General features: G+C 44.9%; 1 protein-coding gene across 2 annotated transcripts in view; it reads left to right on the top strand.

Moving 5' to 3' along the window:
* FECH (ferrochelatase) overlaps nt 1-27,444 on the top strand; it is a 303,513-nt gene that overhangs the window by 54,684 nt on the left and 221,385 nt on the right. For both annotated transcript variants that reach the window (XM_086960443.1, XM_086960442.1), the window contains one exon: nt 2,872-3,020. In XM_086960443.1, coding sequence (XP_086816569.1) covers nt 2,872-3,020 — 149 coding nt within the window. The remainder of the gene's footprint in view (nt 1-2,871; nt 3,021-27,444) is intronic.

Below are 27,444 nucleotides of genomic sequence, written 5' to 3'. Positions count from 1 at the left end.
TTTGATATGTTTATCAAGTTGTTTCAAGGAAAGATTGGTGACTAATTCTTTGTCAGTCATAGATGTTTTTGCTGTTGATTTCCTCTGCCCCTTCTTCCTCTTCCTGCTTTTGTTTGATCTCCTTGTTCTATTAGGCCTAGGTTCATTTTGCTGAAGGGACCACTGCCCCTTCTCTGGTGTTCATTTGGTAGAGATGCATCTCTCCTGAAAAATCAAGTTTGGGCATAGATGTTGAGGGGCTTTGGTCCCCCAAACTGACCTCCGAGCTTTCTACCCCGGATAATATAGGTTTTTTTTCCCATTACTTTATCCATTATTTGCCTGCTGTAGAGAGAATCAAACCTTCTTGCTAAGGTGTATACCCTACCAGTGATGTTATTCATTCTCTGTTAAACTTCTTAGCTTTTTTAGTTTGTATTTCTTTTTCATGTTTTTCCACTTTCTTTTCCCTGTTCTCTAATGCTTTTGTCACATCATCTCACTGTGTCTTTAATGTGCTCCAGAGCTTTTTCAATTTCTTTATTTTTTACTAACACTCCTTCTAATTTGCGCTCTGCCTGTAGTATCAGTGTGTACATTAATTTTAGGGAGCATTCCACTGTATCCGCTCTCCCTTGTTTTAAAAGATCCATGTCATTTAGTTTGCGGAGTACAAAAATCCTGAGCCCCCTTGGTGTCCTTTCACTTTTGATATACTTTTTTTAAGGTGGTAATTTTCCTTGATTCACACTTGTTCAAGTTCTTTTATTAATTTACCAGGTGTACATTCTTGGTATATCTGTATCTCCTAAGGAGTTGCCATCTTAATGCTACTGTTACCAAACCACTCCTTGGTTACCAGTTCATGATATTGATATATATCCGTAGCCTACTTAATAGTGGTCGCCAGTAGGCAGTTCTAGTTGGGACCTAGTTTCTTAGGAAGAACACTTTTTTATGTTTTGCTAATAACTTTGGCGCCCTTTTGACAAATCTTAATGAAATCTTCAAATCTAGTTTGTCAGTCGCTTCAGCTGCTGCCTGGAAAGTTTTGGGGTATTCCGTCAAAGGGCTGGGAAAAAGGGGGGGGGTCCAAAAACAAGCCAAACTGCTGAACGGAATTGCACCGAATTGGGCAGAAAGATAGATCATTTCAGAGTGCTTTTTAGGTAGAGCCTAGAGCCAGCGCTCATGCGCTGCTCTGCGAGACTTGTTGTGATTCTTTGCAGTCAATTTTTGAGTTTTTTCAAGATAAAGTAAGTTATTATTTCCATTCTAACTATAACAGCATTTTAACTTTGTTTTCTTCCCTGTAAATTTCTCGTTTTTTTTTGTTATATTAAGTAAGATTATAACCATACCTACGTCCTGCAACCCCACCCCCTCCTCTCTGCCCTGTGGGCCAATAACTCCCATTACTGCAGCTTTTGGCAACACGTCGCATGGGGTTGGCCACAGAGGCTACCCTGCAAGCTCCCCACGGGCAGCCAACCCCTTCAACCCAAACTGAGACACCAACACACATTTTCATTTTTAATTGTTTTGTTTTGCCCATCCTGCGTGTGCAGCTCTGGGTCCAGTGGGACTCCTGTTGGAATCTAGCCACACGCACTGGCAGCATCCCAAAAACAAAACTTTTTTTTTTAATATGGCCCTGAGGTGTTTATTAGTAGGAGCTCCCCCACAAGGTCCGGGAACCCCTACCTTGCCCTTTGTACCTTAATTTATTTTTATTTTCGGGACACTGAGACCTAGTTGCCAAGTCAGGTAATGATGGCTGCAACATTTTTGTTCAGGTCGCGCGCAACAGAGGTGGCCAAGGGGGAAATGTCAGGAGGTGGAAGCCCTCTTGGCCAATCAGATTGCTCTATTTTTTAAAGGTGAGTGCCTGCAGAACTCCTGCGAGCTTCCCACAAAGCCACCCATCAAGATGTCTATACATTTTTAACCTTTATTTTTCAAAAACAACGAAGCTGATTTACATAAAATCACAAAAGAACACTTTCTGGGTAAAGATCTAGCTTTCTGCAAAATTGTAGCTGTTTGGGTAGTAGCAATGTTAAGAAACCCTATGGAAATTGTGTAGGGAATTTGGATTTGGAATCCCCCTTTTACTCAGCCCCCGCTTGATGGATTAGCCCAAAACATTCCAGGAAGGAGCATAGATCAACAAACCTTTCTTTGGGAGGTTTTGTGAAGATTTGTCAAAAGGTGCCAAACTTGTTAGCAAAATAAAAAAAAACTATTTTCTATGGCAAGTAGGGCCTATCTATAACTATACAATGGTAACAGCCACTGTGTAATATGTATATATGCTGTACAGTCAATAGTGCCCTATGAAGTGAATCAAGATCTTGAACGTCAAGTTCAACGTTGGTGTTTAAAATATTTAAAATGTATAGTGACATGACATTTCACATATTTACAACTGCACGTTACAATTTTAGACACAGGAGGACCAAATAGGGGCTGACTTGATGTTAGAAACATATTGATATGTTTTTGTTTGATTAATGGTGCAGGCTCTGCTGTACGCAAATGGATTGTTCATATACAACACAATTATTTGTGAATTGGGATCCTGCTCATGTACAAATAGAAAATGATACATCTCTAAAACTAATGCTCTGTCTGATACAAACAGTATGCGTTTGTTGTGTGTGTGCGCCTGTAACCGCTCCTTTATATTTTTAGGCTTTTTGAGTACTCTGACATGAGCTCATTCCTTAATCTATGTTGAAGTTTCCTTTCATTTGAAATAGTGTCAAATATCCATTAAGTCACCAGCAAAGCAATCTCACCTGTTTTTACCCCTTAAAAATGTTTGTAAAGTGGACTGTTTCCTTTTGATTTGATACCGTAGTTAACCTTTGTTATGTTTGAACATTTCAGCAAGCTTGCACCTTTTATTGCAAAACGACGAACCCCCAAAATTCAAGCGCAGTACAGCAAGATCGGTGGTGGGTCCCCTATTAAAAAATGGACTGCAACACAAGGAGAAGGCATGGTGAAACTATTGGATGAACTCTCTCCTAAGACAGGTACATTGTGCACTTCAGGGCGTGGGGTGGAATTACAACATCCATTGAAGGCAACCACAATTCTACGTTCAGTTGCGATTTGTTGAACTAGCTCATGCAATTCAAGGCCCATGTCCTAATTCATGTTTCTGCCTTTGGGTGATGTTTGGCAGAGTAGTTTTATGTCAAACACCTAGGGAGTTATATCCAAGACTGAACTGTGTTTAGACCATACATGTTTCGCTCTCGTACAGCCTTTTCAAGACTGAAGGAAAAGCAAGTATAAGGAAACCAGCATTAGTAAAGCTCATAGATCTTACCTTGTAAATGCAGTGCTCGTTGTTTCAGGCATAGATAATGGCCAAAACCATTCCAAGGCCGCTGCCTGGTTGTATGCATTCATGTGGATACATGGACAGGTGTCCTGGAATTATTTGTTCAAAGTGTAAAAGAAACCATTACAAGAAAGCTGCCTGAGCACGCACTGCAGTCATATTGGAATTATGCCTTTTTTAATTAAAAAAAATAGTTCAGTATAACAAATCATTAGACGATGGCCACCAGTGTGTGAGCAGCTGTCTTGGATGGATTTTCTAAATACTTTTTTCTTACGCTGCTGGGCTAGTATGGCAGATCTACATTTTAGAACTGTAGATTAAAAATGATAAAGTATCTATCTGTGTTGATGCTGCACATAGAGAAAAGTGACCAGCCCAGTAGTAGTGTGCAGCTGCTAGGCCTTCACTAAAATAATTTTAAAATGTTATTAAAAAAGTGGTTTGGGAGGTAGGTGTGAGCTGAATGTGCGGAAGCAATCAGCCAAAAGTGAGCAGCCTAGTAGTAGCAGTGTGCAGCAGCCAGGCCATCAAAGAAGGAAAAAAAACAAATTAAAAAATCAAACTGCTCAGGAAAGAAAACTGGGAATTGATGCATCTAGTGCTGAAAATAAATATAGACCACTCAAGTCAGCAATGAAAGGATACAAGCCTTATAGTCAAACAATGTAATGAAGAAATGCAACCGAGTCAGGGTAAAATAAAGAATATGAAGTAAAGGTGTTGAATAAAGAGCAGGGAACTGAGGTAGATCGCACTGCCATCAGTCCTAAGAAAATGGCTGACCCAAAATCTACTATGTTTATTTTGCATAGTAGACAATAATGCAGTGGTGGCTGCTATTAGTGGAAAGTAGTGGGGAAGCACAGGGGACAATAATATAAATAATAAACTAATAAAAGATCACTTACCTGCCGCCCGCTGCCTCGCCGCTCCTCTGCTTCTAGTGCACAGGCATCCAGACTCCCCTGCGCCAATCCAGGCCCTGCTCTCATGATGCGTATATTATTACTGAGAAGGAGAGAAGCGCAGGGATAGGGCAGAGGGGGCTGGCTTTATGTTCCCAAAGGGACTGGGAGCCTGTGCCTGCTGTTCTCCACCCGGCTTTGCAACACAGGTTGGGTTGGAATCTGTAGAAATTCCAAGTGGGCATGTCAGTATGGCCGTCCTTAGACAGCTGGCCAAACCGACTTGTGCATTTACAGTCCCCACCACCCCTCCTCCATGCTTTGTTGCCGTCAAAGATGGCCCTTCCCCCAAGGCTCGCTCTGTGATTAAGACTAAAACGATAATAAAATTGCTTTATTATCAAGTCAAGTCAAGATTCTTTATTGGAATTTAAAAAATTCATAAAAGTTGTAACGTAACAGAGTATCATAAAATAATAAAATCCCATTTAAAAGACTTTACACAAATTTCCGGAATTTACAACAGATTATTGTAGCAATTAGGACCAACTAACAGTTCATGGGTTTTCCATCATTTTACGGGTGCAGATGATCAGTTTCAAGAAAATGCTAGAGCGGAAGATTAGTTCTTCAGTATCCAAAGAGAGCAGCAACAAATATGATTCTCCCAAGGAGAGGGGTCTATGTTTTTTAAAATATGGAGCTAAAAACCATTTAATATATTTTAAATAGAATTTACAAAAGAAGAAAAAGTGCAAGTCATTTTGTGTGCTCACTCCATCACAGGGACAAGGTTTACAATGCATTTTTGGACAATAACCCAAGGGAAAACATACCCAAACTCTTACGTTTCCAGCCCTTAAGCGAAACAAAAGCGATCTTTCGCAGTTAGACATTGGTAAAATAAGGTAGAGAGGTAAGGGATATCTAAACATTTCCTTATTCATGTATGCTACCACAGTTGATTTTTCCAAGTGCCTTCTTTGTCCTCTCTGAATTATAAAGTGCATATAGTGCAAGTTGTAGCTCTCTCTTATCACTAGGCACAATTCTGGTGGTGTCCAGGAAGAGATGTCCTTTGCCCACGCTACATAAACTTTTATAAACTCCTGACAACCAGGGAATCTCCATACCGTTATCACAACTGTGACAGTCACTTATAATTTCTTGCGTCAGGGTGGCTGAATTATTTCTCCAAATGGATAGCCAAAATGACGCCGGTCTTGTCCCAATAAAATCACAGATAAAATGCAGATTAAGTTCCCTGTGGCAGATATACTCAGAGGTAGAAAATGGTGCACCCAAGATTTTCCTGCAAAATCGATTTTCTTGTAATTGGATGCAATTGCGTTTTTGTCAGGCCCCATACGTAACAACTGGGGCACATTGCAATTTAAAAAAAAATTAAATAGCCTTAGTGGCACATATTTTCCTTGGGCGGGGTAAACTGAGGATTGAATTGATGGCCTTTGAGAACTTGCTCGTGGAGTGGGCCAAATGCCCAGTCCATGAGCCGTTCGCAGCAGAGACCATCCCCAAATATGGGAATGAGCTGGTACAGTGTAATCGGTTACCCCCCACTGAAATGGAGTTGAGCTGTCGCTTCCCTGGCCCACACAACATAATAAAAGATTTTCTCAAATTCATGCGTAGGTCCAGGTCATCCATATATTCAATGAAGGTTTTCACCAGGATACGCAGAGAGTTAGGGGTGCGGCCCATAAGGACCACATTGTCTGCGTAAAGTAATGCTGGGAGTAGTTTCCCTTTGATTCTTGGTACATCTGGGGTTGCCTGTCTTAGGGAGTTACTCAGCCCATTAATATAAATATTAAAAAGCAGGGGTGCTAAATCGCACCCCTGTCTGACACCTCGTCCCACCTTGATCGCGCCCGAGGTTTCCCCCCCAGTCCAATCCTTACTTGTGCATTAAGGTCGGTATGTAAAAATGCTAGCAAGTGTACCAGGGGTTTGTAGTCCAAAAGAATGGTCCAGAGTTTCGCCCGGTTTACTAAATCAAATGCGGACGATAAGTCCATGAAAGCTAGGCAGATCGGTGAGGATCGAGCAATATTGTATTTACCAATTACTAATTTGAGATTCAAACACTGCTCGACTGTACCGACCTTACTTCTAAATCCCATCTGGCAGGGATCCAATATCCTGCTTTCCTCTGTCCATTCCAGGACCCTATTATATAGTACCCTCCCCAGGATCTTCAGCGTGTTGTCTAACAGCGAAATCGGCCTGTTATTGATCGGATCAGATCTATCTCCCTTTTTGTATGTCGGCACAATAATGCTGGTTGACCAGGTGTCGGGCATGGGAGCTAAGGGCACACTGCTAAAAACGTTTAATAAAATTGGGGCCCAAAGATCCGCCTTCCACTTGATAATGTCTATTGGGAGGCCATCAGGACCAGGCGCCTTGTTACCAAGGCTCCGTTTGATGGGTACTTCTACCTCGTGTAGCATAATTTGTAAACAACATAATTCTCCTGGTGTATAACAGGATTCCTCTTCTAAAGGTGAAGCATATATTTTGGAAAAATGGTTTTCCCATATATCGCTCGAGATGGTACAGCTGATAGTTGTCAAATGTTGACCCATATTCCTAACTGCGGGCCAAAAGGATTTTCTGTTGGGGCATATTACCAACAACTAGCGATAATTTTTGTCTCTAACTTGTTTAGAGACAAAAATTATCGCCGCACATCGGCGATTTTTATCGCAGATAAACCTTGCTATTAGCAAGGTTTATCGCAAATGCGATAAAAAAACGGCCGCAATGCATGAATATCGCTGAAAAGTCAGCGATATTCATGCATTATCGAGCAAATGCTCTTAGCCATGTTATCCACCTCCCATTGGATAACATGGCTAAGAACTGCTCAGGGCAGGTGTTAGCTTTGGGAGATATTCGCGCTTAGAGGAAATATCTCCAAAAGTTGGTAATAGGAGATAGCGATGTTAGGGACTGTTTCCAGTCGCTAACATCTTGGCACGCCCACTTCGCATGTCATTAGTGATAAATATCACTGACATGCAAAGCGGGGCCCAAGATGGTCGCTATCTCCTATTAGCTGTCACTAACTGGTGTTAGCGACAGCTTGGTAATAGGGAGATAATTTTATCTCCGCTTTCTTGGCCTTTAAAGCCAAAAAAAGCGGAGATAAACCCCCTTGATAATATGCCCCTCTGTTCTTCTCACCTGCGGAGTCAACTAGGGCCTCCCAATGCTCCATCATTAGGGTAGCCTTTTGTTCACCCGTCTTGATTTTATAAGTCTTCCTAGCCGCTCTTATCTCAACTGGGCACCTAGGTTTGGAGGACAGAGCCTTACGTAGGGCCCTATTTGCCTCTAAGCAACTATGATCAAACCATCTAGGTTCTTTCTCTGTCTTGTGTGGTGGGACTAACAAAAGAAAGGGATTTTATTACAGAGCATAATTTGGTGAATTCATAAATTTTCCTTGTATAGCTCCCATCTGTGGATAGGCTGGAGTTAATTAGTTGCCCATGTTCTGCTAGAATGATTTCTAATATTCCACCACTGCCTACTCCCCTCTATTTTAGCCTTAGATTATTCGTTGAGGGAGTAATGTCTCTTGACCCATGGGCAGTTGCATACACAGGCCTAGTACCTACACATAAGGCTACTGATAACGGATTATAATCTCCAAAGCTTGTTGAGAGAACTTTAGCCTCTATGAGCCGATCTACTAAGCATGGGGACATAAATATATAGTCGATGGTTGGAGATCAATCTCTCCCTCAAAAATTCGGTATCTGTTTTTCTTCCGCAAAATGGCGCAAATCCATTACATTAGTGAGAATATGTTTGTTAATAAAACGTTTCAATTCTGAGCCCCTTCGTGTTGCTGAGTCAACTTGGGGTTTGTCCGTGCCTTGAGATGCCCCTAATATTTTCGCATTAAAATCTCCTCGAAGGAGGATCCCTAAGTCATCGCCCATGACATGTTGTTGGGCTAGGTCTGATATTATTTTAAAAAGTTCAACAAGATCTTATTGGGAACAAAGATGAAATCATTATTATAAAAGTTAATCAGATATAATGGTACCGGTCTCTTATATTCTATTATTTGGATATTTAGACTGGTGGTCAGTATTGCCCTAATACTTCCTCCCGTGGTTATCCTAACGCCAGTTAATATTCCGCCCGATGCACGGCCAAAATCGGGTTTAGGTGCTGTCACACTAATGCAATGATACCCTTCTATGTGTAAGTCGACTGTGGCCCATGTTTCCTGAAGCATTATTATGTCTATGCCACACAGCGTATTTAACCAATCAGTGTCAGCCAGTCTTGATTCAAGGCCGGCGACATTCCAGCTTAAAATCCTAAAATCTTGACTTTTACTTCATTCCTTTGGATTACATGCATTTGCCAACTTACTTTTATTAGTAGTCTATTAACCGTGGATTAGCCACTGCAATAGAGTGATCAGTAAGCTGCATTACTGAGCGTGTCAAAATATTTTCCTGCACCACATTACCCTCTGCTAAGCTTATTTTTACATGGTGTGGAGTTTTCACTATCGGTTGTCCCACCTGGCAGCTTGCACTGGGCAACTTAGTTGGGAGTCAATCTTGGTCATCCAAGTTGGAAAATGCCTGTTCAAAACGGTTAAAAATCGGTACGTTATAATTATATCTCCCTAGATTTTGTGTGGTGGATAGACTGTTACACCGATGAGGAGGTATTGTCTGAGGATTGCAATAGAAAAAACCCAAAGGCAAAATATGAATCTCCTCCCTTCCCATGTGCGTTGCCCCTGCCCTTTCTAAGATAGTTCTTACTAGCTCAGGGGAGCCAAAATTCAGAACTATACAGTCACTCTTTACATATTTATTTGAGCTTCCTACCCACGGCACCCTACGTACCATTTTGAAATCTTCCAACAGATGGTTGCCTAGTCCAGTTCTAATGTTTACTAAGTGTAGTGCTTTATTCTTTATAGAAGTACAATGTTCCTCCGAATTAGGTTCAATCGGTAGGACATTCGAAAGTATGACTGTATAGGGTGTGCATTCTGGTGGTAGGCTAAAATGTCCCTTTCTACTCTTGGTGATAGTTTCTCCCCTGTCTTGACCCGCTAAGCCATTATTATTATTTCCTCCTGATTTCCCCCTGCCCGAGTAGAACTAACAGCTATCGACTGTGCGCTGTCTTTATTAGATTTTTGGGCCTGCGAGTTTTCTTCTGTTATGGTATTTCTAGATACTGAGGCGGTGTTAGCCTCTGCGGCCAAGTGTGCTGGTTGTCTACTCAGAGCTGAAGGACCCTTATTTATTAATTGGCTAGTGGGCAACAGAATTTTTTGATTTATGGCATTCAGGCGGTTTTCAATAGCCACAAGTTTTTCTAATAGTGCTTTTAGCAATGCGTTTAGCCTTCCCTCCATTTTTTCCACAATTACATCTTCCAACTCAGCTGAACGTTGTTCACTAGAGTCTGTCGACGTGTTTATGAGAATGGGGGTGGGGCTACCAACTACTGTTTGTGTTTCCCGGCCCTCTTTGCCGGGTGTGTTGCCAGTTGTTTTTGCCATTTACGTGTTTGATTAGTTGTTAGTGGTGCTTTCCCTGCCTTTCTTTTCCTTACTGCTGCCTGGGCCTTACCCCCTTAGCTTTGTGCTGTGTCTGTCGTGTAACTCTAGCTACGACTGGGGAGGGTGGTCGTGTTGGTGACGATGTTATGGCAATAACATGTGGTATGGCTGGGGGTTCTATAACAGTTATCAAAGGTTCTAGTGGCACTTGTGGGGTAATGATCACCTCACTTCTTTGCTTCAGGCGTTGCCATTTATTTTCCTAGTTAGCGCCACTTCCAGTTCCAGCAGCAACGACACCGGGTTCAGCTCCGATTACGGATCCAGAAACAGTTTCAGCGGGAGCACGTCTGATGTCACCCTAAACCACAAATAAGGCTCCGTCTCAAGTTAAGGAAGCTTTTCTCCTTTTCCTAAAGGCAATATCGCAGGAGAATGGAGGCTATTGGGATGACGGACCTCTGGATGCACGTGTGCTCTGCGAGTGAGACTCAATCTGGAAACGTTTGGAAGAACATTCACAAGTAATTAAAAACTGACAAATTGCTCTCTGCTGATGAGACCAAATCCCAGAAACACTAGGCCAGCAATACCGAGTACAAGCTGTGCCAATAATGGCAATCACTGGATATGTGCGAGTAAACGTAAGACTGTTATCACGCATTGGATAGTATGCCATAATGCATCTGTGAGAGGGGTGCTCCACTCCCCTCCTTTAATGAGGTTACAAGACAGATTTAGCAGATTGTCACGGTTCTCAGTCTGTCCGCCATACAGTCATGCGGACTGCATAAAAGGTCACGGTAATCCGGGGTGTACAGGTTATTCCCCATCCCAGGCTCTTTAACACATGACCCGTGCCCCCTGACTCCCCCTGGGACCGGGGAGGCACCTGCTGGTTTCACCCTCTAAGTTAACGAGGACGTCTCACTGAGGCCCTTATTTGGGCAGAATGCTATATTTCGTCAGTTATAATACATCTTGTAAAGAAGTCTCCATTGATATCGGATTTGATCTAGTTCAGTTTCATGTTTTGCCAGGTCTCCATTCCCCTTGCCCTCAGAAGCACTTACCAAACGCATCTTGGACAGGGCGTTGTTAGGCCATTTGCAACTGGTGCAGGAAATCTGACGCATCAGTGCCGATGCGTCGGGTCTTGTAAATATGCCCCAGTGTTTGGATAACTTTCGCTGAGGAATCAGGCGTTATGAACGTGGACATCTTGTATCCAGGGATGGAAAGTGATTTCAAATGATCTCCTTTATAAATTTCAACGGTGAACAGTAGATTGTACTTTTTAAATAGGAAGGAATTGGAGGTACATTATTTCAGGGGAGCTTTATTTTAATGCAGAATAGCAAACAAAATGCAGCAAAAGGCCCAAACTTGTACCTCAAAATGTGCATACTTGTTGTGCAAATTTTGCTAATCCATGCCGCAATATCCTGGGAGGTCGGATTAAAATGTTGTTTTGATTTTGTTTTTGTCTGTGAATTAAAAAACATATTTCATCGTGTTTTTGTTGAATGAAATCTTGTTTCTTTATGTTTTGCAGTTCATATCAACGAAAAAGCTTAGGATGGGGGCCCTGCTTCTAGTAATGAGACATTGGGTCTTCCCAGATTCCAATGATTCAATGGGGTCCCCGGGTTACAGTAATTATTAAGTGGAAGTTAACATTAGTCAAAGGGTTATGGATCACTGACCTAGAATTCTGGGAGGATGCACTTCCACTTCTTGGATACATAATTCATATTTACTTATGGAGATTAGTGGAAGCAGCAAAAGAATTCTCAAAATAAAACAATGCCGCGGCATTCAGCTTTTCTGTCAATTCCTAAATATGTGTATAAAAATCTTATGTCCAATTCCCAAGCTACGCAAGCAAACCAGTCAACAAAGATCATTTCTAAACAATTAATTTTTACTCATGAAAATATACGCATTACTTTGCTTTAGCAATTAGAGGCGACAGGCGGCTTCGATTTCGTTTCTTAGTTTTCAGGCGCGAATCTGTTTGGCGGAGATTAGGAAACCGTTCTCCACACCCCACAGGGCGTGCAAGGGGGTCTGGGAGGGCGAGGAACAGATGAAAGGCAAGCTCTGGCGCGAGGCGCTATCACGAGCTGCTATCTCGCTGTCCCTCCATCCCAGGGCGCGCCAACACAGTGCACATGGGAGTGCCGACTCTACAGCTGTATCAGTTTAGCAGCTTTCTAACGGAAGCTCCTCGGACCACCAGCATCTGTGGGTAGTCTTGTCTCATGGAGATTGCCCTCACCCCCAGCTGAACTCTCCTGTGCATCCGCGTCATCAGTCCCCCTGTTCTCAGAAGCCGGGGCATGCGTCATGATAATCTCTATGAAAGGTTTCCCGCGTCCATGCGTCAGAATGACGTCCACGGCAAGCTTTTGTTTTACATTATGTGACTTGTAGTCCTGATTTACTAGGTTCGACTGAACTACGAATCCCAGAATGCAAAGCAAACAAGCATTTACAATGCAATGGTCTCGGCATTATTAAAGGTAGAGCTATTGGCATTGCTCATTTTTTTCTTTTTAAAAAAAAATCATAAATAAATAGCATTGTCATTTACATTGCCAATAGCTTAATCGTTAAATAAATGGCATTGTCATTTACAATGCCAATATCTTAATCGCTCGCATATGCATGACCTATTGCATTTACACCCACACAGAGCCACACGCACACACATATAGAGCCACACAGTCATTCACATAAAGCCACCCACACACAGAGCCACCCACACACAGAGCCACCCACACACAGAGCCACCTACACACAGAGCCACCCTCACAGAGAACCACCCTCACAGAGAGCCACCTACAAAAAAAGCTATCACATATACACACTTAACAGAAAAAAACACCAAAAGAAGAGTCATTCTCAAAAGTAAACTGAAGAGCCAGACACACTAACGCAAACACACACATCCCAAAACCACAAATATCAACACAAACAATAGAAACACACAACAACACAAGAACCACCCACCCACCATGAATCATGCATGTATAGCCACAAACACCAGAACACAATAGAGCTACACATACTAGCAAACGTAGGTCCCACACTAAGTAAATTCTGTCAACCTGGGGTTTGGAAATTACCAGGTGAGTAAGTAATGCCGACAAGTGCCTCCACCCTCAAAAATAGGGATAGAGATGTAGATTTTAGAGCTAACTGGTATTTATCAGGCATTGGTGGAAGCTTCATCTTTATGTAAAACGCTAATATATGGAACACGATTCAATAAAAAAATCACCCAACCTTTTCACATAATTGCATGACACAAATTAACAAAAAAGTGTGGCTAATGGTGACTCCGACTATTCTTGCACTCTGCAGCACCCTTTCATATGCGTGTGAGATGAAGGAAGATGGTGCTGAATGGGATGTATAATAGTTGGTTACATCAAGGGCAGGCCGATTTATATGTGTGCATTGGCTGGAGATAGGTAGTGCTACTGTGGATGCCCGATCAGATATCTTTAAAATTGGAAGGTTGACACATGTACTTTGACATGGACACAAACTTCTGTTAGGTGTGCTCAAGGTCTTAAAGTAGAGTGCGCTGCTGGAGTTATTTGGTAATCACGTAACATAGGAGATGGTAGCTCACATGTTGTGTGCAGACGCCCACAGTAGTGATAGTCCACTGTAAAGCAAGATGCTGAACTGAAGGCAAAGGCAACAGGCGATATTGCAGTATTACAGATGTAAGGTGCGTGAACCTCATATGGGGGGCATGGTTTTGGAAACAAAGGAGCTTGTGTGTATAACCCGTATGAAAAGGGCAATGCTGTGTATGCCTGGTTGTAGAGTAATTCGGGGAGTGGAGTATCATGGTACATTTCCTGGGGAGAATACAGAGCAGAGACGTCCCTCTTCATCAAGTGTTTCTGGCTTGGAGACAGCTGGTGCACTAATGGTTGTTTGGCGGTAACGGTTGTCGGGGGCGGCCTGGGACATTACCCCCTGGTTGTAGATTATGACTGATTGTTTGGTCCAGACTGTATCTATGCTGAAAAAAAGGCAAATTACATTGGGCTCTCTGGAGAAGAGGATTTTGCGGTGCTGACAGGCTCGCATTATATCTCTTAGTCTTCTATATGCAACAACAAAAAATAAGGGTTGTGAAATAATTGCAAACGGTAATCTAAAAATATATCTGGTTCAGCTACCCCAAAGCTAAAGTTAGCAATTCATGCAGCTCTTTGACACTGAGTAGAGCCCATCCCCCAATGATTCATTTTAGAGCTTCAAATAACAGATGGTACGGCTACAGATGCTTGCTGAAGCGGTATGTAACCTAGGTACTACCAAATCACTGCGTGCCCACTGGCTCATTAGGGACGGTATTGAATCCTGCAAATAAAATGAATAGACGGCTCCATGCCACTAAAGACGCAATGAGGCAGCCCTGTACCTTTATTTAACTCTTGATATTTAGGTAGCTGAACACTAGATTCTTGTTACTGAAACCGATTGCTGTAAACAACAACATGGTTTGCAAAAAAGAAACCGAAGGCCATAACGTCTGGGGCGACTTTGGGTCATCTGGCAGCCTAACGCTTACGATGTTTCTCAACTGGACGCATAGGGTGCATGCTCCTGGGTGTGCAGCAGTGTGCTAATGTGACAAGTAGTCAAGTGCTCTTTGGTCAGCGACGGGCAAATACCTTTCAACTCTCCCGTATTTTGGCGGGTGACACGCATTTTGTACTTTTATTCTCCTACCTGACAAACAAAATGATTGATCGTAATATGATCACCCGTTTTCAAAACTGCATCACCCTCCAAAAGAAGTGTCCATTCCTAATTTACCTTAAAAAGATCGCCCTCCTAAACGACTAAATTCACCCCATTTTAAAGTCAAGAAGTTGCCAGGTATGCAGACAACTGTTGACCAAGGCTAAGTAAATCTTGCAGCTGGAATGCACTGCGGTGGGTGTAAAGACCCTGCATCAGCTGGCAGCTCCCTTTGTTTCCTCCCGATACCGTAGTGTTCTGTCTGAACAAATGCTGCATACACTGTACAGTGTGCTGGTTAGGTGAACACATATTACAGATAATGTACGGTGTGCCTGTGTGGTAGACACGTTTTGTAAACGAGTGTATCTGGATATTCGGTTCTATAGGGCTCGTAGGTCATTGTGCTACTCCCGGTCATGAACACAATCTAGGTATAGCTGATAAGCGGTCCCTTTTCATGCGTGACACCTTCAGCAGTCCTGCTACTTTCTGAGACTCGTTCCTTCTCCTTTAATACTGTAGGCATGCACTAAACATCTCCGTATGAATGAGCTGTTGTGTAAAAAGCCGCGTCCTGCTAGCTGACGGTGTCACATGTAAGAAAAACTACTATTTTGGCGGTGAAGACTGCAAAAGCCGTTGTAGCGTCTCTCTCTGTAACTGAGGCAGGGATGCTGCTGGGGATGTAAAGAGGAAAATAGCGATTAACATCTTACTGTGTTCTCCTGATCCTGGACGTACACGTTTGTCTCACTGAAGGGTGTGTTTGCAAGCTAGAAACAGAGGGTGATGCTGGGAAGGTACGTCCAGCTGTTACACGATCACGTACCTCCTGTGGTGCTGGCAGATCGAGCCCTGTCGCTCTATGCCTGGCTCGAAGACACGCCCGTCCGTATAGACTATGCATGTGTGCACAAGGTGACCATCTCTCAGCTACTTACAACGCCCATCCGTAAATTCAACCTAAGTCCGTTGCCGGCTACTCATCTTATAAAATCAGGCACTAAACACAAAGTTAGTACTTCCGGGTCGCATAACCACCAATGGCAGGGCTAAGCATAATCTGGAATGGTCTGGAAGTATTAGGGTCTCAAATAGTGTAAGGGGACCTAAGATTGGATCATTAGCTGTCCCTTAGCCAATCCTACTTCGCTGCTAAGAAATATGAAGTGCTCATTGGTCGTGGAGTCTGCACGTGTGTCTGGCATGTATAAACACAGTACCAGCTATCATCTTATTGTTGACAACACTGGCGGGTTAGATTTACGAGTGACATACATCCTGCTAAAACTCCAGGTGGAATGTACTTGTCTAGTTTTCCCCCGATTGATTCATTGAGCCTAGAAACCTTAATGAGGAAAACAAAGTCAGGCTCTCCAGCCGACCCATGTCCTCCTAGTGTGTTTCGCCTAGCCTGCCTCCGCCTAGAAGAACGCATTCTGTCCATGCTAAACAGGTCATTGAACACGGGGCAGCTGCCAGCTAGCTTTAAAGAGGCCCGAGTGAAGCCCCTAATCAAGAAAGCTGGGGCCGATCCCAAAGTATTAAAAAACTATCGGCCCATCTCCCAGCTTCCATTTCTATCCAAGGTGCTTGAGCAGCATGTTTTGAAGTCCCTGGCTGCGTTCCTGGAGTCTAACCATCTGCTCCATGAGATGCAGGCAGGGTTCCGTGCCCACCATAGCACCGAGTTAGTCATGCTCTCGGTGCTGGACGACCTTAGAGGGTTGGCTGACCGAAAGAAACCAGGCGCCCTGATACTTTTAGACCTATCAGCGGCGTTTGATACCGTCAGCCATACCATACTCCTGGATAGGTTGGCCGGGTTTGGGTTTCGGGGCTCTGCTTACCTCTGGCTGGAATCCTTCCTGTCCGGGCGAACCCAGAGGATTCAGCTGGGAGAGGAGGTATCAGGAGCAGGAGACCTGACATGTGGGGTACCCCAAGGCTCCGCCTTGTCCCCCTTATTGTTCAACCTATACCTGCAACCACTAATAAGCACCTTGGTTGAGATGGGCTGTCGGGTGTTTAACTATGCAGACGACACCCAGTTGTTGCTGAGCATAGATGACACCGTGCGGGCCCAGTCGCTGGCACAGGAGATTCTCAGGTACACAGTCAACTGGATGTCCAGGAATCTCCTGAAGATTAACCCCGAGAAAACGGAGGTGTTAATTGTGTCATCCACCTGCTCCCCCTGGTGTGACCTCTACTGGCCCCAGGAATTAGGGCCCACCCCTAAGCCAGCAATCGTGGTCAAAAGTCTTGGCATTAGAATAGACGGCGCCCTCTTAATGACCAATCAAATCTCTGCGGTAGTGGGTACCTGCAACGGCATCATAAGACAACTGCGCAAACTTGTTCCACTTCTTTCCCAGTCCATGATCCGCACAATAGTTTCTGCCACCATACTGTCGAGGCTGGACAACGGAAATGCGCTCTACCTGGGCTTACCTAAAGCCTTAACAAACAGACTGCAGGCAGTCTTAAATGATGCGGCAAGATTAATCTTCAGACTTCCAAGGAGATCACATGCATCCCCGCTGTTGCTGAGTCTTCACTGGCTACCAGTGACGCAAAGGTCGGCTTTTAAGAGTCTCTGCATAGCCCACAAGGCCATCTATGGGCAAGCCCCTTCCTATATCAAGGAAAGACACGCCATCTATAGGCCCGAAAGAAGTCTAAGGTCCTCCGAGGCTCAGTTGCTTGTATGTCCTCGGTTAAGGCTAGCAACAAAAGGAGGGAGATCCTTTTCGGTCCTACTGCCCAAAATGTGGAATGAGCTGCCTGAAGCTCTTCGCAAGGAAGGAAACCTGTTTCGCTTTAGGAAAGCCCTAAAGACAACTCTATTTAGAACAGCGTTGAGCTTAGTATAGACCTAGCTCGCCTCCTGTTGCTGCCCGAGCTGTGATGTCATTGCGGTCAAGAGCGCCCTGAGACCTGTCGGTGATTTGGCGCTATATAAACCGACATAAACATACAGTCCGGTGGCGTATTTTGGGAGGGGTTGGGGGTGAGGTGTTTGGAGGTTACCCCCCTTCCCTAATAAATGCATTGTTTGCTTTGTAGTTGAGTCTGGGGGGGGCCGAGACGAGTCTCCTGTGTGGATTGCTCATCCATGGGACGTCCAGCTGTTACACGATCACCTACCTCCTGTGGTGCTGGCAGATCGAGCCCTGTCGCTCTATGCCTGGCTCGAAGACACGCCCGTCCATGTAGAATATGCCTGTGTGCACAAGGTGACCATCTCTCAGCTACTTACAACGCCCATCCGTAATTCAACCTAAGTTCGTTGCCGGCTACTGATCTTATAAAATCAGGCACTAAACACAAAGTTAGTACTTCCGGGTCGCATAACAGCCAATGGCAGGGCTAAGCATAATCTGGAATGGTCCGGAAGTATTAGGGTCTCGAATAGTGTAAGGGGGCCTAAGATTGGAGCATTAGCTGTCCCTTAGCCAATCCTACTTCGCCGCTAAGAAATACTAAGTGCTCATTGGTCGTGGAGTCTGCACGTGTTTCTGGCGTGTATAAACAGAGTACCAGCTGTCATCTTATTGTTGACAACACAGGCGGGTTAGTTTTACGAGTGACATACAGTCCGGTGGTGTATTTTGGAAGGGGTTTGCGGTGAGGTGTTTGGAGGTTACCCGCTTCACTAATAAATGCATTGTTTGCTTTGTAGTTGAGTCGGGGGGGGGGGGCGAGAGGAGTCTCCTGTGTGGATTGCTCATCCATAGCAAAGAAACAAGAAAAGCAAATGGCAGCCGCTCGAAAATGTCGGAATCGGGGGCGTGTTTTTGGCGTTCTGAGTGACGGATGACGTCACAGGGCGAAAGAACGCCAAAAACACGCTCCGGAATCCGAAAGAGACGGGGCTTTATTGGAGTGACCCCCTTCTCCTCCAATGGCTGGCCTCCGTTTAGGAAGCCAGTCAATGGAGGAGAATGGAGGAGAGAGGCGGGTTCCAAGCTCCCTAACTCCAAAACATTAATTCTTTGGGACTCCGCCCTCAATGCGTGAGAGCTACAGTCCCTCGACCTAAAAAGGATGGCTTTTGAGATACTCGTGTATGACACCGGGAGGTCTTAGAGCTCACATACTTCATAGGGATTACCTACTCGATCACTAGTCAAAACCTGTATAGTTCAGTCACGAATTGTGTCCAATAGTCGCACTATGCAAGATTCAACTTTTACGTTATGTGTGAGGCCCCAATGTAGGGACCTGGGGCATATTTACAAGACCGGACGCATCGGCATTGATGCGTCAGATTTCCTGCACCAGCTGCAAATGGCCTAACCACGCCCTGGATGTGCTGTATTTACAATACAGGGCTTCCATGGCGCAAGGATTTATGGATCTGAGAGAGGTGTGGCACCGCGGCCTGGGCGACTGACGCTAGAATCTGGGGATCACGGTTCGATCCCCGGCTCCGGCGGCAGGCTAGCCCAGCACCATGTGACTCTGGGCAATAGCTTGCTTAATCTTCCCGACTGCCCCCAGTGCCTAAAAACCCTTACGGGTGATTGTTTGCGCTTTACAAATGTGGATTATTATGGATACCTCAGAAATTCTGACGCATCTCTTGGGGCTAAAGTGATGCTTTACTGGAGTTGGTTGTAAGAACACAGATGGGAGTCCCATGTTAAAATCCCTGCATCAATGCTTACATCTGGTTTGAAAAGGCATAGGTATTTTGACACAGTTAAATCGTAGAGTGACGCAGTGAAAAGTTGTAAATGTCACTGCGTCAGTTCTATGTGGCCTTTAACTTGGGAACGCCTACTCTGCATACATTATGCTTGGTGCAGGTATAATGTGACTCCGGCCTCTTCAAACTAACGCATTGGGCCCAATGCATCAGTTTGTAAATATAGAGCAGGGTGGAGCACCTTTTGTACCTCTCCTGCATCAACAAAAAAACCGACGCTGCATCAGTGCTTGCTCCTCTTAAATATGCCCCACAATAATTTTGTTGGTTACTCCCTTTTTATTTCTTATCTATGTTCAGACAGCGAAGTTGCCCTCCCTTCTCCATTCTTTCATCTTTTCTTTCAGTTCCCTTTGTTTAAAATATATTTTTGTTAAAAAAAAAAAAGGCATTTGAAACCTTCCATAGAACCATAATCCATTGTTAGTTTTTGATATTTCATGGTCTTTTACAAGTATATTGTAGCGCTCGCTTCCTCGTACAATAATCTGCATAGACTTTAGGGGTGCAGTAAAACTCGCAGTAGACTGAGATAATCACACACGGGGCCTCAATTATGAGTTTTTGACTTAGGGTAGCGCAGCAAGTCACTTGCTGTGCTGCCTTGCTTCAAAAAGAAAGGGCAGGAATACGCTGTATTTATTCTATAATTTGCATTCCTGTCCCTTCAGCCAGCACTGGCGCACAATATGCTGCTTAGCGCCAACGTAGGCACCCTTGCACCATGGTGCAAGGGTGCCTGCGTTATTGGCAGGATTGTTTTTGTGCAGGAAGGAAAACCTTCCTGCACAAAAACAATCCATGGAGGCGTATTCTTCGTTCTATATGTGCTGCAGATGCAGCTCTCATGGAAAGAACGATCAGAAATGAAACCATTTCTCCTCATTACGCCTGCTCTGGGGAGGTGTAAGATTTTTGCGTTGCCCCAGGTTTACATGATTTTGTAAATCTGGGGCAGCGCCAAAATCCATGGGTGTTGCTTGAGAACACCCACTGCAACGCCTATGGAATGTCTCCTTGACACAGAGTACGGCTGCACATCGCTTTGCTCTGCCTTGCCTTACCCCATATCTATGAGGCCATGCAAATCCACACTGTGCTTTGCGTCGCTGCGTAGATATGACTGAGAGGCCTGCGCTACCGGAGCGTCAGAAAAAGAGACGCTTCGGTGGCACAGGCCTCTTGTAAATGAGCCCAAGTTATTACTGTCGAGCCCATCAGTCACAAATGCTTTCACAAAATATTAATACTGCCACACAAGTAAAATAAAATGTCAATGCTTTGTCACTCAGCTGCTTAGTCTCAATTTAGTGCAAATTCTTACACACATCCATATACTTAATTAGTCTCTCATTCATCTCTCACCTCTATTTCACAAGCCTGATGGGAGACACAATGATATCTGGGCAAAGCAGCATTCAAATGATGGTTATGTGTGGGCAGGATTGATGATGCATTTCTTGTCTACCCCGAGGACAGGATGAAGCAGAGCCTGCCGCTAGTTCACCAGTCTTCGACTCTTCTCACAGTTTGAAGCACATTTTTGCTGTTTTGAGAATTTGCAATAAATCCGCCTAGAAATAGACAGGCGCTTGTTGAGGTCCCCCGAGATTCACACCATCTGGCACCAGTCACAGAGAAGGCTTCCTTCCCTGCATGATATTTCTTCCATTAAGCCGCGCACAACCAAAGGCTGAAAGAGAGCAGAACATAAATTGTAAAATAGCCAGCTAAGAATAGGAACAAAAATCACTTTCTGTCCCTGGCCACAAGATGTCCTCGTTTCCATAAAGTTGGTAACGGAGAGGCAAAAAATATCTATAAATTCTCCGAATTTCATGGGCACGTTTGTAAAAAGTGCAGCCTTTTTTTAAAACTGCTGATCTTGTTAATTTTTGTAACTTGCGAAATCCTGGAGTATCGCTTTAATTGAAAGTTTGGAGTTTTTCTAAATTCAATTGAGACCACTCATCATCGATACTTGATCTTGTTCGATGCACTTGCACTCTCACTCAATCAATCAGGACTTATAAAGCGTCGCTAATAACCAATTGGGTATTCAGGCTATGAGAACCCTGCTGCTGGTGGGGTGTTGGTGGAACAACGAGGTCTCGAGCCCTTTCCTGAATCCCAACAGAAAGGATGCGGTCTGGAGGGGAAGGTAGTTCCAGGACTCTGCAGCGAGGTAGGAGACGGAGCACTCTCCACTGTTGGTTCGGCAGATGCAGGGGGTGTGAGAGAGGGAGACGGAGTGCAGGTGTCTGGAGGGATGGTGGAAGTTCAGGCAGTGGTTGATATATGCTGGTCCTTGATTGTGTAGGACTTTGTAGGTGTGGATCAGCATCTTGAATTGACATCTCTTCTAAATGGGGAGACAGTATAGCTTCTTGAGGTGTGGGTGATGTGGGTCTGCTTGGGGAGGTCGAGGTTGAATCGGGTGGCTGAATTTTGTATGGTCTGTAGTCTTTTTCAGGAGGTGCAAGATGATTCTTAAGTTTAGTACATTCCCATAGTCCAGCCGGTTGGTGACTAAGGCTTAAGTGTCGGTTTGTCTGGTGTTGACCACTGCTCTCACAAGTCAATCTGAGAATACTAACTTAATTTTTAGCCTCTAATTTTGCATTCTGTATTCATGTACATTTTTTTACATCTGTTAGTAATATTTAATTTTCCAAGCAGTCGCTGTCCCCCTGAGTAGGCTTCCCAGAGGTCGACGGACCATAGGTTAAAAAACCTCTGTTTTAGTTGGGCTGAAAAATACACTTATATTGGTTGAGAATAGGTAGAATTTATAAATAGGAAGTGGCTTTCGCCTTGTAACTTAAATTTCTAACTATGCTTGGATGTTTGTTATGAAAGGACCTAATCACATGCGTGCGTCTAGAATCCATTGCTTCTTAGGTTGATAAATATTGCCTTCCTTTGTGTAGACAAAAACTAGAAGAGCAAGATGCCAGCAATTTATAATCTTTTTTAATGGTAAAGGGATGCACACCTTTTTATCATATTTCTTATTTTGTCCCATGTTTTTCTTGCCTTCGTTCAGTTTGCGTGCAAAAAGGTTATTAGGCCTGCCCCACTGCCATCAGTTACAATGAGCTTCTAAGGGATGGGACTACATCTAGCCCCAAAGAACCAATTGCACAGCATCATGCCGCCCATGGCGTGCATGTTTTCAAGTCTTAGCCATTTCTCCATAATATACCAACTTTTTTCCATAATTTTCAGTTTCTCTTAAACCATTCTTTTCTCACTTTTGTCCAAATCCACAAACCGAATGCAATGCCAATTTTCAATTTTCTGATATTCCAACTGTGCCTCAGGCCTCTTGAAAGAATACGAATAATGCCATGTTCATCACAAGCAGTCTTTATTTGTGTTAAAACCCAATGCATTTCGGGCCATAGAGTGCCCTTCCTCGGGGGTCACTGCAATTCATAATAAAGCTATAATTAGCACTATGGTTCTTCAAACATGTATTATTGCAACACATTTTCATCAATGCTACGCTTTATGCTACAATGCATGTCCATCTATTGTATTCTTTACCTTTCATTTCTCCCCACCAAATGACTACATAGCACGCCCTTCGTTCGTCCACACCTGTCTTTAACCCTGATTGGTATATTATGGAGAAATGGCTAAGACTTGAAGAAAACATGCACGCCAGGGGCGGCATGATGCTGTGCAATTGGTTCTTTGGGGCTAGATGTAGTCCCATCCCTTAGAAAAACAATTTATAACCTGCATTTCTTGGGCAGTTAAACACAATATTTGATCAATAATCTATTTTTGTGGAACTTCCTGTTATATTTTGGAAATAGTTTTTGGTCCAATCCACTAAGCTGTCTTGGTCGAATGACGCCGACCACCCCACTTCCACATTTCTCTCTGTAGGTAGAGCCTCCTGCCACTGTTACTACCAGTTTCATCGATGAGGCAGAGCGAGGGAATCCCTAAACCCACTGGTGAAAACCAGTATCAAGACCTGCACCTGAATGTGCCACTTTTTTTGAAAGTGCTGTACTGGGATGCTAATAAAATGTTATGCATTCTGATTCTATAGTGAAACGACACGACTGTGTGTTGCAAATAATCGTTTAGACCCTGGTGAAAAAGGCTTGATGGGCAGGAATATATTTGGTGAATGTAAGCACATTTTGGAGACTCATCTAGAGAAAATATCCAGCGGAAATCCCAGTGGTGCCCTGTATTCAATTATAACTATATTATATTACATTATATTACAATTATAGCGTTTCTCTAGGTTAGGGATTTATTGAAGAGATGGATACCATACGCTGAATGTTTTAATTATCTTGGTCCAGTAAGGTCCCTTGTCCCAATTGATTCTCAGATGCACTGTTGCACATTCAACTAAATTTATGGTGAGCAACACTGCTTTTTCTGTTCATTTAAATGTTACATTGGTCCTGGAACAGTAATGATTTGAGTCGTTAGTAATCCTGAATGGATAAATAGAAGCAGAGTGCCGATTTATCAATCTGCCAGATGATTTCATTACTTGATAAATCAGAGCAAACGGTTGCAAAAGTAACATAACTGTCCCAGGAAGAGTGGGTCCAGGAAGAGAATGCTTTTACTACACTAGGCAGATTTTGTGGAGTTGTAGGCATTAATCATTATTGCTGTGCACTAGCTCACCTAGTGAGGAAGTACACTGGATTCGGTGGGGCATACTTATTGATGATTTAATTTAATGTAGTTCCACATTCTTTGGACCGGCTTATGCACTCTAGGAAAAATAGTTGACACTGAGCTAAACCTGAATCTGACCATGCTTAACATAGGTTGTGCTCTTCATACAAGCACTTGGTGTTGGGTATGACAGAATTGAATAGGGACATGCTAAGTTAATCACTGTTTTGAAGGTATTGTTAATTAACATTAGCTTAGTGCACAATCAACCATTAATATGGCATTGCTATGTCTTTTGTTAGTGAACTGTATATCTGATAGAGATGTCTAGCCGCAGATTCCTTAGCTTAGAATATCCCCAAAGCGATACAAAAGGGTATGATGGACGGAGTGCTTGAGCAAATCAAACACTCACCCCCAGTCAACTGATCTGGGCTTAATCCATCACCATTCTTTAGCTTACTCCGCCACCCCAGTTCAGACATGGCCATATGCAAATCAGTCTGACCCTGTGCCTCATGGGAATTATCCAGGCCTACATACAGTACATCTTTTGGATACATCATGGACATTTTGAACACTGTAAATATTGCACTAAAGACAAAGCTGCACCAATTGAAGTGTGTAAGGTATTTTATTTATAAAGTTGACATGTGAGGGGTGCGGGCATATTTACATGAAGGTGGTGATGGAGCAGTGAGTTGACAGTTATGGTAAATGAGATGCAAGAGTATCCCCAGGCGTCAGACTGGATCCGGAAAAGTTTGCGCAGCAGCACCTCTGCGCGCTGGGGGGCGGCTCGATACGGCTCCGCCCTGACGTCGTCCAAGGACGTGACGTCAGCGGAGCCATATATGCCCCGCCCTGGCACGCCAACATCAGTTTTCTTCTTTTTCGCGTCACAACCCGGATCCCGTAAACCAGCAGTTACTGGCCTAGTTTTGGGCCTTCTCGGCACCGCTAGTGTAGTACCGGAACAGTGTGCAATGCCCTCCGGGTTCAAAGCCTGTGAGGCCTGTGTGCGTCAGATGTCTGGCACAGACCCGCACCTTATTTGCATGTGGTGACTTGGTGTGCACCACAATTCCAAACAATGGGGCGACTGTCAACAGATGAAGCGAAAGTCCCTACGGGAACGCCATATGAAGCTGTTGGCCGCACGACTGTCCGGCCCAGCCACCCGTGACCGGCGCCCTAAAAAAGGTAAGCGGGGCCACAAGCGTCCACTGTGGTCCACCTCTTGGAGGCGTGCCGCTGGTGCTCACTCCTCTCATAAGGGGTTAGCTAAGGGCACCCGGAGGTCACCTCCTCCATACCCTCCTTTTCCAGGAGTTAGAGCGACGCGCGCTCAAATGGAGGCCTACTCCAGGGCTCTTCAGGCCTACTTCGAGTCCCCCTCTTTCCCTGGCACACCTTCGGGCCCCCCAGAGGCGGAGGGTACTCAGGGCGGGCCCTCGCTGGTGGATCCTTCCCAATCCAGAGCTGTGTGCACCGACTCCGGAGCCGGGGCGACGACGTTGGGCCGTCGCCCAGACGGTCCTTGTCGCTCTAGCACACACGCCCAGTCAGACGGTGGAAGCGGCGTCGGCGACGCCGAGCTCGACGCCAGTCTCACACCGCCAGTCAACGCATAGCCATGTGCTGCTTCCTGTGCGGACGGCAAAAGCAGCGTCGACGACGCTGGACTCTGCACCAGGCTCAATGTCCAAACCAATACCCGGCTCTCCGCCTGATCCCACGTCTGGGCAACGCATGATCCGACGCAGGTCGACGTCCAAGTAGCATCCCCAGTGGAGGCCGTCGACGTCCAGTCAACTCCGACAGGATGCCCACCGACGCCGCTGTCGACTCATCCATCGCTGCCGGTGTCCATACGTTCATCGACACTGGCGTCCATGCCTAAGGTTGACCTCCCTCCGTATTCATCGCTTCTGACTCCTCAGCCGTGTCCGGCGGCACTGGTATCCTCTGCAGACCTTATGGAAGCTGCTGCTTCCCCTGGTCGGGGGCCACTGGTGCAGGTCCCTAATATGGCATGGCCTTCGGGTCGTTCCCCGACCCCACTTTTTATGGAAATTGGGAGGATTAGACCCCAACCGTCTCCTACAGATGGCCTCTTGTCCCCTCCTAGAGTGACTACTGAGCTTGGGGCCGCCTATGCACGGACTATCAACAGGGCAGCTGCTATCCTCTGCTTTCAGCCTCCTGTAGTACCCCCTCATTCCCGAACCCTTAATGGATCATCTCAAGCCCGTTACCGTGGTGCCCTTGCTAGCTCTTGGGGGTGCTTTATTGGACGTCTGGCGTGGCACATTGGCACGACCCTATTCCGGAGCCCCGGTTGATCGGGCCATTGCTAATAGGCACGGTCCCGGGGATCCACTTTGCCTGTCCCTCCACCCTACTGCTGCGGGCCTGATAATTCAGGGGGCTTTTGGGTTACAAGACTCCTCCACTTTGCCTTTGTTTCCTTCCACCCGGGAATCCCGGTGGCTGGATGCATGTGGAAGACAGCTTTTTGCTTCTTCTAGCGCGGCCATCCGCGCTCTAAACACTACATGCGTGTTTGCACGTGCATCCTCCGCACTCTGGGACTCCGTGGCTAACCTTCTTCCTTCCCTTCCTTCCCTTCCGGAGGAATTGCGCCCAGAGTTTCTCTGTCTTGTCCTTCACGACAAGGAGATGGCACATTTATCAATACGCTCCTCCCTGGATACCACAGACTCTGTGGGCCGTGCTCTTGCTTGGTTGGTGGCTTTGCGCAGCCTGCATGGAAGCGTGATAGTCGCTTCCCTGATAATATTCGGGAGAGCCTCCAAGACTTGCGATTTAACGGAATAGACCTCTTTGGGTCCCACGCAGGTTACTTTAACAAAAAAACGAACATAAATTTAAAAGAAAGAGGAAAGAGCCTCCCCCAAAGACGTGCCGTGTACGTCAAAAAAGCAGTCCTTTTTTTATTTTGGTATACGTGTTTTGACGCTTGTTTCAAAGGAGGATGGAAGTAAGGGCTCGTGGAGAAAGACGTGCAGGTAAGACGTTTCTACTCGTAGTAAAATGCTACGTTGTAAATACCAGCGTGGTAAAGCCACTTGCGAGGTAAAATTCGCGTGGTAAAGCCATGCGTGGTAACTGAAATCGTGGTATAATCATATAACCACGTAAGACTGTTATCACGCATTGGATAGTATGCCATAATGCATCTGTGTGAGGTGTGCTCCACTCCCCTCCTGTAATGAGGTTACAAGACAGATTTTGCAAATTGTCACGGTTCTCAGTCTGTCCGCCATACAGTCATGCGGACTGCATAAAAGGCCACGGTAATCCGGGGTGTACAGGTTATTCCCCATCCCAGGCTCTTTAACACATGACCCGTGTCCCCTGACTCCCCCTGGGACCGGGGAGGCACCTGCTGGTATCACCTTTTAAGTTAACGAGGACGTCTCAACGAGGCCCTTATTTGGGCAGAATGCTATATTGC

This window comes from Lissotriton vulgaris, chromosome 3_1, assembly GCF_964263255.1.
Source record: "Lissotriton vulgaris chromosome 3_1, aLisVul1.2, whole genome shotgun sequence".
NCBI lineage: Eukaryota > Metazoa > Chordata > Amphibia > Caudata > Salamandridae > Lissotriton > Lissotriton vulgaris.
Note: the sequence above shows the minus strand (reverse complement) of the source record. Positions and strands in the feature narration are given on the sequence as shown.